The sequence below is a fragment of the Rana temporaria genome, chromosome 4 (genome assembly GCF_905171775.1).
Source record: "Rana temporaria chromosome 4, aRanTem1.1, whole genome shotgun sequence".
Lineage (NCBI taxonomy): Eukaryota > Metazoa > Chordata > Amphibia > Anura > Ranidae > Rana > Rana temporaria.
In genome coordinates this window covers 209,197,260-209,208,642 of record NC_053492.1, presented here as the reverse complement: position 1 = coordinate 209,208,642, position 11,383 = coordinate 209,197,260, and the positions used below count along the sequence as shown (strand labels likewise).

Genomic DNA, 11,383 nt, shown 5'->3' with positions numbered 1-11,383 from the left:
AAGGCGAGTATCAGTGGGTCAGGAGGCCCCTTTTTTTTAAAGCCACCAGGGCTAACTTACTAAAGGCAAATAGACTTTGCAAGAGAATGAGGTGAAGCTTGACTGACTTCCATAATCTAATCATGTGCAAATATACAAGCAAAAGTACTGTTTTTTTTATTATAATCCTTGCACAGGTATTCTTTAAAAGGTGACTGCTGTCACTAAGCTAAGGGAAAATTCCCTTTTAAAGTGAACAGCATATTTGCCTTTAGTAGATAAACTTCACTGTCCCTTTTGCCCTAAATGTGCAAGTTGGTGCTGTCTCTTTTAAAGTATCAGACCACCCAAATGTAATACTTTAGTTAAAGTGGTTATAAAGCCTATTTTTTTTTTATAATAATGCATTCCTTGCTTTAAGGTAAAAAATGTTTAGGTAGCACTATACCCCCTCACCCCCCTTATTCATACCTGAGCCCTCATTTGATCCAGTGATGTGCCCTGGATCCTGTGACAAGGGAGAGAGGGATGGGGCCAAACAGGACTGTCTTAATGCATGGGCACCCCTGGGAACTGCCCAGGGGCCCCAGGTGCATAGGAGGCCCCATGATAGTCTTGCATTACATCATACATGCCAACTGTCCCGGATTTCCCAGACCAGTCAAGCATTTTACAACGCTGTCCAAGGATGGCCGTGTCCTGAGCAGCATTCTGGAACCTGTGCTGTGCTTTCCTGATCCCAGTATTGTGCCCTCCTGACCCCCCCTGCATACCTTGAGTCTCCAACCCTGTACTGTGCCCTTTATGTTGATTTGTCTTTGATTTATCAAATGCTTTTTATATTGTTTAAAATCTATTTTATTGAAAGTACCAGTAAATATATGTTTAATATTATAACTAATTCTTGAGAGTAAATGCTTAAATTGGGACAGGCTGGTAGGGGCCCAGTGCATTACTTTGCCCAGGGGCCCATGATGCTATTAAGACGGCCCTGGGCCAAGCTGTGTTGTCTGTGTCTATAGACACAGGCAGTGTGGCATAGGATCGGGCCTGCAGCTGTGCTATGACAGGAAGCGTCTTCCTATGATGGCACACCAAGAAGAGGTGGTTCAGGGCCATCTGTGCAATTCTATTGCACAGTACAGGTACATTTTAACCTGTTTGTTATTTAAAAAAATAATAAAAAATAGAGTTTAAAATCACCTAAAAGGTGAAGACTGGCTGGCTGAGTAAGCACCTGGTTTCTTTTAAATAATGCATGTTCTAACTGCAAGATCCCCCCTCAGATTTGCATTGTCTGGTATCTCACACTACATTCCTTATTATATTCCTCATTTATGTCTATGGTCGTCTGGGCTTCCTGTGTGAGGGAAACATGCACCGTGTGCAAAAGCCATAACTCTTCATATTTGTCAAAAACACTGGCTTTGATAGAATGACTTATAATTTTAGTGGTGCTTATCCAACACTGAATTTGTAATGTTTTGAATAGAGAAAGGCAATATGTACATTAAGGTGTTTGACGGTGTAATGCCAAGCTCCCATCTTATAGCCCATCCATAAATATTTATTTCTTGTAATTGAGAGATGTACTTTACATTTCAAAATGCCAAATTTATTGCAAACGGATCAAAAAGGCTTTATAAATTAGGGTACTATTATAATTTTGCCTGCAACATTCAATTATTATTATTATTCTCAACTGAATATCTTTGCATGAATGTAAATTCTCCATATGTGCACCTCAACAAACCTGCACTTAAACTAATATTACATATGAACAAAGGAATGAGTACATTCACATTTTCCATGAAATCAGCTCTGGTTCTGGGGACAAAAATATTTTAAATACACTAATAATTCCAGTAACAATACATTTTCCAAAGATTGCAAAGTTTGCCCTCTGCAAAACATTAAGCCTTTTGTTTTGCTAAGCCAAATGCACATAATGTACATTTTTTATTTATACCAAATTAAATAAAACATCAAGCAAACTTTTCTTTAACATTGCTAAAAGATAAGCAAGTTTACATTCAATTGCTTGGATGATTTACGTACTTATTTTCAGTTCTAATATAGTAAAAGCAATTTAAAACGGCACTGGAAATTCAGTTTTGAGTGGAATGCGATGTCGGCTCATGATAAATACACCAGTTTATCCATAAAGTGGTTTGTCTCTGCCTACTGGTTTATCCGCTGAAATAAAAGGGAAATTCTTGTCTCTGTAAATTAACACCACATTTTTGCCAAAATGTGGTATCAAAGGGTATTTTTTTTTCATAAGAAATGGTATTAAAGGGTATTATACTTCATATTTGGGTTGGCAAATCAAAATTAGTTTTGAAGTAACACTAAGTTAAATTAATACATTTAAATGGAAAGACCTTAAAGCCTTAAAATGAGGAAAGAGGGACATCTTGGAAGTCAAATTACGCAGCTTGAAAAAGACAACTAAAAAAAGATAAGAAAGGAGGCAGATGGTTATGGGGATTTCCATAAAAGAAAGGTTTATGAAGGCATTTAACCCCTCTTGTTAAAATATACACAGCATTACTGCTGCTTGCAGGTTACAAATTGGCAATTAAATTGGAAATATTTACAATGAGGGGAAACTTTAACAACTGGAAAGATGACACCTCTTTAGGATTTGGGGCTGACGTAATAAAAAAGGAAAATAAATACAGCTGATTTACATATGTAGCAGGTAATTTTTCTATTTTCTTATGTGCTAAATTAAAGGGGTTTTAAAGGTTTGGTTTTTATTTTCTAATTTGGTTCCTTTTAGCTAGTGCATTGTTGGTTCACTTACCTTTTCCTTCAATTTCCCTTCTAAATGTTTTTTTTCTTTGTCTGAATTTCTCACTTCCTGTAAGCTTGCCCCCATCACCAGCCAGTACTCTGTAAATATGTCTTATCAATCATTTGTTTTTCACAATGAAAAGTCATTTTGTAAAGAAAAAAGCTGCTCAGCTATTATATTCTCCACAATGGAGTTGTACCTCTTTGGACAGGACTACCTCCACCTAAGCGTGTGAAGGTTTCAGGTTAAAGGTGATAGCAGGTATGGTTAGTGATCAAAATATTGACCAAAAGAGAGGAGATTGTTAAGGAAATTTGTAAGTTCTGTATATAAAGGTATTCTATTTTGTATGTATTGCACAATGCCCTCACTGTGCACACGGCACTAATAATGTTTTCATTACATGTTTGCATTCTTTCGAGTCCTGATTAGAATTAGTCTGCCTATGTTACGCCCCTTGTTACCATAAAAGTACAATTGTAATATTAATGTGATACCTGCGTAATCATGTGTATACAAATCTTCAATTGCGTCATAATAAAGGAGAACGGTTATTTGGAAAGATGCTGAGTGTATCTTTTGTGTCTGTTCCCTACTGCAGTAGTTATTCTTAATTTGGAACCACTAATCAATACGAGGATAGGAGTTGCCTATCTATAAAATGTCCACGTCAGTCAGCCAGAACAACTTACTGAGGAGAAACAGGAAGTGAGAAATTCAGACAAAGAATAAAAACATTTAGAAGGGAAATCAAAGGAAAAGGCAAGTGAACCAACAATGCACTAGCTTAAAAGAACCTATTTAGAAAATAAAAAAAACAAACCTTTACAGCCCCTTTAAGATGGCATACAAACATCTCTTTCAGATAATATGTGAGCTCTTAATAGCTGGTAAGAAGGTTTTACAATAATCAGACTCTAGATGACAAGTGCATGACATCCCAAAGGAACCAAGTTACTAGCAACAGTGCATATTCCTGCAAGAGCAGTCTATATCTGTGACAAACGAGCCCTTTATGTGAGGACCTGGTCAGGTAACAGGTTTGTATGTTTTCAATTTTGTACTGAAGACTCATGTGGACAACCTCCATTGGTTATGAAAAGTGTGCCATCAAAAGAGGGATAGTGGGAGTAAGCTGTTAGGAAAATAATCTGACAGGGTAGAAAAAAGTATTCATTATTTTAGGCTATGTTTTTGGTAATTGTTTTTATAAAGTAATCATGCAAACCTGTCATCAGAACTTGCCCTCAATAAGCTACACAAAGAAATGGAAGAGCTCTGACAAACCAAATGAAACGTACACATAATTACAGTAAATAAAAATAAATCTGAGGTTTCATTGTTCCTATTTCTGTTTTGCACACATTTAAATGGACACATGAATAAAATAAACTGCTACATTCCCCATATTTTATGATTGCATGTCCCTTGCAGCCATTTGCTGAAACAATCAAGTTGTTATAGAATTCTCATAAGGAAAATAAAAAATAAAAGAAAAAAAAATTACAGGTGTAAATCACATTTCACCATTACTGTACCTTAAATTAACCATTGAAGCAAAATATATTTACCACTGATATTAATGATTCTTAAGTTGCTTACCACATCACAACTGGCATTTTAAAAAGCGAACATTTATATACGTTTTCAAGGATGCCCTTTCAATGTAATAGCAGCTTTGTGTGTTTTTTTTTAGTAAACACACAAAGTTACACAGCAAATGATAAAATTATTTACTCAAAAAAAAAAGACAAAAAAATGTAAACATAAATATAGGGTCCGTGGAAGGATGTTCTAGTATCCTTTTCATATACTGGGTAATAAAGATCATTCTTTTTTTTCTGTAATTTTTTTAAGGCATTCACTTTCTTTCCACCTGTATCCCCCTTGAGTCTTTCTGCATTGAGAATACAAAGCTGGATGGAGAGAGGAGACTGTCCACCCAGTAGACGGTTCCATACCAGATCTTGGGAGCTTGACTGGATGTTGGGTCTTCAGCTTTATTTTTTAAGATCCAAACGATTTGAAATGATACTGGTTGGTAATCTATACAAGAACACATGTGGTTGCATAATGCAACGCAGCAGTGCTTACTGAAGCAGCATCAGTACCTATTTAAAATAAACTGAAATATCATAAAACAATGCATCCTTACCCCCTGCATGTCTAATGTGTAGCACCTTCTACTTGTAATAGCTAATGCCTCTAGGGAGTGGTGAGATGTACCCATTTAGTTATTCTTGTTCCTAATTATCACATCATTTATAAAAATAGAAATATACAAGAATTGACGCTGGGTTCCATCTTGAGAGGTTTTTCTCGTTGTCCTCTGAGAACATGTTGGAGAATCAGGTCTCAACAAGCCCTATGCATGTAGCTGATTTGAAGTCAGACATGATTTGCAAAACAACACATTTTTTGCAATGAGTTTAGCAAACTCTAAGGAAAAAAATAAAATAAAATAAAAATCCACTGTGTGTATGGCACAACGAGCACAATGACAAGGGCATATTCAGTAGCAATTGATTCAAATGGTTGGTAATGTGTGCTACAAACTGTACAAGCATGTTGTTTTAAAAAAGATCTAAGTGGTTCTTTGTTCTTAAAGCCTAGTTTGGGCTTCAGGTATATATATTTCAATGCTGTCTGCCCGCTCACTGGCTGAATTTTGCCGAAATGAGGCCGCTCTTTTTGCAGCCATTAGCCGCCTTCTGGCTTCTTGCCTTTGTCTGTCAGGTAGGTCCAGAGACTTTTCTCGAGTGATAGGGAATTTTCCCCTGGAAGGTTTCTTTGGTATTGGAGGTGGGGGTTTCTTGTCATCCTAAAAATATAATCAAATTAGATATTTATAGTTTGAAAATGTAATATATTCACTATTATCTTATGCATATTGATGCTATATTCATATTGTAAATTATATACATAGTGAAACAATACTTTATTAATGAAGATGATTAAAAGGACTGCTTTGATGAAGGAAAAAAAAAGTGCAGAGCTTCAGTAGCTTGATAACTGTTTCCATGACAGCTGCTATCTCTCTGACTTCAAAAGACAAACACTATACAGAGGGTAAATAAGGGATCTGTTACATATATACAGTATATATAGATATCTATATATAGATATCTATATATGTATACACATACAGTACATACATACACTGTGTGTGTGTGTGTGTGTGTGTGTGTGTGTGTGTGTTTAATGCATATTGCAGTTAATTTTGTAAGAGAGGGAAGGATTTGTGTTTGCTGCCCATATGAACTACAGTTGCAAGAAAAATTATGTGAACCCTTTTGGAATGATATGGATTTCTGCACAAATTGGTCATAAAATGTACATACGCTCGGTTTTCTCTGCAAAAACCAGCAAGAAAACTATACTCTTGCGGAGTATACCGTGCGTGTGTACGAAGCTTTCAGGTTTCTCGTCTGGAAATCTGGCCAGAATCTCGAAGAGAAAAATAGAGATCCTGCTCTCTATTTTCTCGTTGAGATTCTTGTCGGCCTGCTTCCCGACGAGAAACCAGAGAGTGTGTATACTTACCTGTCGCCGTGGAAACCCACGCATGCTCGAAATGACTTTTACGCATGTGCGGTAGCTTCCATGGCATAGGTAGGGTGAAGCAAAATGGTGGCATCGAATGTGACGAGCGCATGCTCGTTGTACGAGTTGACGTCACTACGTTCTTGCCTTTCAAAAGAACCACGGTTCTTTTGAAAGGTCTGTGTGTACCCTCGGGCGGCAAGAGATTCTTGCCAAGAATCTCGTCAGGAAAAACTAAGTTTTTTTCCTGACGAGATTCTGGCCCGTGTGTATGAGGCCTAAGTCATAACAATAGACATAAACAGTCTGCTTAAACTAATAACGCACAAAGAATTAAATGTTACCATGTTTTTATTGAACACACCATGTAAACATTCACAGTGCAGGTGGAAAGAGTATGTGATCCCTTGGATTTAATAACTGATTGAACCTCCTTTGGCAGCAATAACTTCAACCAAACATTTCCTGTAGTTGCAGATCAGACGTGCACAATGGTTGGGAGTAATTCTTGACCATTCCACTTTAAAGAACTGTTTCAGTTCAGCGATATTCTTGGGATGTCTGGTGTGAATCGCTTTCTTGAGGTCATGCCACAGCATCTCAAATCGGTTTGAGGTCAGGACTCTGACTGGGCCACTCCAGAAGGCATATTTTCTTCTGTTTAATCCATTCTGTTGATTTACTTCTATGCTTTGGGCCGTTGTCCTGTTGTCTGTTGCAACACCCATCTTCTGGTGAGCTTCAGCTGGTGGACAGATGGCCTTAAGTTCTCCTGCAAAATGAATTATTAAACTTGAGAATTCATTTTCCCCAAAGCCCCAAACCATGATGGCCCACCACCATACTTCACAGTTGGGATGAGGGTTTGATGTTGGTGTGCTGTGCCTCTTTTTCTCCACACATAGTGTTGTGTGTTTCTTCCAAACAACTCAACTTTGGTTTCATCTGTCCACAGAATATTTTGCCAGTACTGCTGTGGAACATCCAGGTGCTCTTGTACAAACTGTAAATGTGCAGCAATGTTTTTTTTGGACAGCAGTGGCTTCCTCTGTGGTATCCTCCCATGAAATCCATTCTTGTTTAGTGTTTTACGTATTGTAGATTCGCTAACAGGGATGTTAGCATATGCCAGAGAATGTTATAAGTCTTTTGCTGACACTCTAGGATTCTTCTTCACCTCATTGAGCAGTCTGTGCTGTGCTCTTGCAGACATCTTTACAGGACGGTCACTCCTAGGGAGAGTAGCAGTAGTGCTGAACTTTCTCCATTCATAGACAATTTGTCTTACCGTGGACTGATAAACAGCAAGGCTTTTGGAGATACTTTTACAACCCCTTCCAGCTTTATGCAAGTCAACAATTCTTAATCGTAGGTCTTCTGAGAGCTCTTTTGTGCGAGGCATCATTAACATCAGGCAATGCTTCTTGTGAAAAGCAAACCCAGAACTGGTGTGTGTTTTTTATAGGGCAGGGCAGCTGTAACCAACACCTACAATCTCATTGATTGGACTCCAGTTGGCTGACACCTCACTCCAATTAGCTCTTGGAGATGTCATTAGTCTAGGGGTTCACATACTTTTTCCACCTGCACTGTGAATGTTTACATGGTGTGTTCAATAAAAATTATGGTAACATTTAATTCTTTGTGTGTTATTAGTTTAAGCAGACTGTGATTGTCTATTGTTGTGACTTAGATGAAGATCAGATCACATTTTATGACCAATTTGTGCAGAAATCCATATAATGTCACATACTTTTTCTTGCAACTGTACATTCCACATTAATGAAACAGACAAACTATACTACATCACTAAGTAATCCATTGGATATAGACTTGGATATGTAACTTAACTGTAATTGCAAATACACATGCATTTTTATGTTGAAAAGGACAGGTACAATTCAGTGGAATATGAGCTGTGTTGCCAGCTGGATTGTTCCTGCTTGTACCAATGTAACTACCTGTTACCTGTAAACGTGTTGATCTCTCAGTATAGCCCCGCTATTATGTAAAGCAATACTGCTAACCAGGGCTTTTTTTCAGCTGGAACTTGGTGGAACTCAGCTCCACCACCTCTGGCTCAGGCCCTTTGCTCCCTGCTCACCACTATCACTTGTAAACACTGGCTTCTGTGTTTACAAGTGACAACTTGTCTTCCGATGGCTCCCACAGATTGGATCTCCTAAGCGACTCCCACTGAGTGCGGGATGGGGACCTGGGAGATGTAGGTGCTTGGAGAGCAGTATGGATGCCGACACCCCCACTGGATGAACTCCCTGCAAATGAGAGAGGCGGAGCCACATACAGTGTGCGGGGAAGCACTAGGAAAGAAGAGGGGTGAAGGTGACATGTGGCTGGAGGATGCAGAGGTAAGCAGCTGTGGAAGAAGGCTCTGCACACTGTGTTTAGCACACCCCTCAACTCTGCACTATGTATGTAGCACAACCCTAAACTCTGCAGTCTGTGTGTAACCTTACCGAACTCTGCACTCTATACATAATGCACTCCTGGTATTTAATGCCCCTTTGAAACCCTCCCACTATTAGTATGATTTCACCATACCCACTATTTGATGTGGTTTGGAGGGTGTGTGTGTGTTGGAGGAGGAGGTTTTGGGAGTTACGGTTGCGTTCCTGCACCTATTTTCTGAGAAAAAAAGGCCTGCTGCTAACCCTACATTCTGCTTACGATTAACTCAACAATATTTACTGCCCCCAGATAAACAGCAGTGACAGTTTTGGGTAGCTTTTTTCAGCTTGGACTGCACGTTTTAAAGAACAAAAAAATTACTTTCAGAAAGAAATATAAATTTTCCACCTACGAATGCATTATAGCATGTCATTTCGACTGCTATCTTATCCAACAGTTCCTGTGCACATACATTGTTGCAAGCATTTCATTTCTCCATCTTTCATGCCACAGCTCTCTGGCAATCACCAGATAACAGCTGCGAAAACTCAAAGTAAAAAATCCAATTTACATAATCTCAACTGACCTCAGATAACAGAAAAAATAATAGTTCCAGTACATTGGGAAAGGAGGGATAATATCTAGACTGTGTACTAGAAGACTTTACCTTTAAAAGTCTGTTTTTTAAAGTTGCTATTGCACGGATCACTTTACCTGTGGTCCACTTTTTTATTTAATTATTTTTTTACAGATCTTAAGCCTTGGAACTATCACAGTACCCAAATGATGCCACCAATCTTGACAAGAGGGTGTAAGTGCACAGATGTTCACGTTCTTTTTGTAATTAAAAAGGTATTATGTTTGAAGAAAGAAAAAATATATATAAATGACTCTTGATAGATGCTCACATGCCAATTTTATCCTTCAGCTAAGAGGTTGCAAAGGAAAGGGACCTAAGGCTAAAGCAACACTGTTGGCCATGTTTTGGCAAAAATATGTAATTTGGACTTAAAAGCGGAGGTCCGGCGGTAAAAATAAATTAATTAAAGGTGAGCAGATACAAACACTGTAGCTGCTGACTTTTAAGAAGCACACTTACCTGTCCAGGTTGCCTACGATGTCGGCAGACCGAGGCAGATCCGTCCCTCGGATTGGGTCCCGGCGCCGCCTTCCTCACTAAGCGAAATAGGCAGTAAAGCCTTACGGCTTCACTGCCTGTTTCCTACTGCGCATGCGCGAGTCGCGCGGCTATTTGTAAATGGGAACACCGTCCTGTGTGTCCCAGAAGGCAGCGTGCCTCCATTTCCCAGGAGGCAACGCGAGGAGGCGAACACAGAACCTCACCGCGGAAGAGGAAGAGGCAGATTAGGACGATCTGCCTAGTAACAATAATTTCTGGTAAGTATAAAATGTATTTATTTATAAAAAATTTTAGCCTTTTTAGCCATTTTTTTTTATGGTGGACCTCCACTTTAAGTAGCACATCACTATAAACACGATTATTCTGCATTACATTTACAGGAGAAGTGTTGTGATATCACAGCACTTCTTTTTAGTACAGAGACTTTGTCAGCTTTGTTTAAAGTGGTTCTAAAGGCTGAAGGTTTTTTACCTTCATACATTCTATGCATGAAGGTAAAAAACCTTCTGTGTGCAGCAGCCTCCCCCCTCCAATCCTTACCTAAACTCCCTCCGATCCAGCAATGTTCACTATAGCCGCGGCCCCCCCAGGACTCTCCCCTCTCATTGGCTGAGACAGCAGCGGGAGCCCATTGGCTCCAACTGCTGTCAATCACAGCCAGTGACCCAATGAGAAGAGAGCAGGGAGGTGGGGCCAAGTCGTGGCTCTATGTATCTTATGGATGCATAGAGCAGCGGCTTGGGTGCAAGCAGCAGCTTGGGAATGAGCATGCATCGGTTCCCCCGAGGGCAAGCTGCTTTCTCTTGTGGCTCTGCTGTAGGGGGAGGAGCCAGGACAACAGCAGGGGACTTGAAAAGAAGAGGATAGAAGCTGCTCTGTGCAAAACCACTGCACAGAGCAGGTAAGTAAAACATGTTGTTATTTAAGAAACAGCAAAAAAATAATAATGAACCTTTAATACCACTTTAGCATTCCCTACACAGTGGCGTCTCCAGCTTTCATACTTAGGGGGGGCACATGGGGGGACAGGGACAAAAGTAGGGGGGCCAACTATAAAATGCAATTATATATATATATATATATATATATATATATATATATATATATCCTGGGGCCCTTTACTACGATCCCACTATGGGCCCTTTCATATGTTCTGCAGTGAGCTCCCTTCCTACTATACTGGGGCCCCCCAGGGTGGCAGAAAACAAGAGATATATGTCACCAGCACACCAAGAAAATATAAGGGTCCAAAGCAGTGGGAGAACTATCAGGGTTGCACAGGTTGTCTTGCTACCGGGCCCTGGTGTTCTGCCACAGTGGGGATCCCCAGCTGTCCTGTCCCTGCTATTTACAGCGCTGGTCTGGCATCTGTCTCCTTGGCAGCGGCGGCAGTCTATTAGGACCTAGTGCTGGTGACATTACGGGTGCATGCAGGGAAAGGCTGGCACTATTGGTTATAGAGAGCCGAGCCCCCAGCTGGTCACCTAGCAGCAGTAATGCTGTATAACCTT

General features: G+C 39.7%; 1 protein-coding gene across 1 annotated transcript in view; it reads right to left on the bottom strand.

Annotated features, from left to right (window-relative positions):
* Positions 1-4,498: 4,498 nt before the first annotated feature.
* DLGAP2 (DLG associated protein 2) overlaps positions 4,499-11,383 on the bottom strand; it is a 197,465-nt gene continuing 190,580 nt past the window's right edge. Inside the window, exon 11 of the mRNA XM_040349803.1 lies at positions 4,499-5,600. Within this exon, the coding sequence (XP_040205737.1) occupies positions 5,382-5,600 (219 nt within the window). The 3' untranslated portion in view covers positions 4,499-5,381. The remainder of the gene's footprint in view (positions 5,601-11,383) is intronic.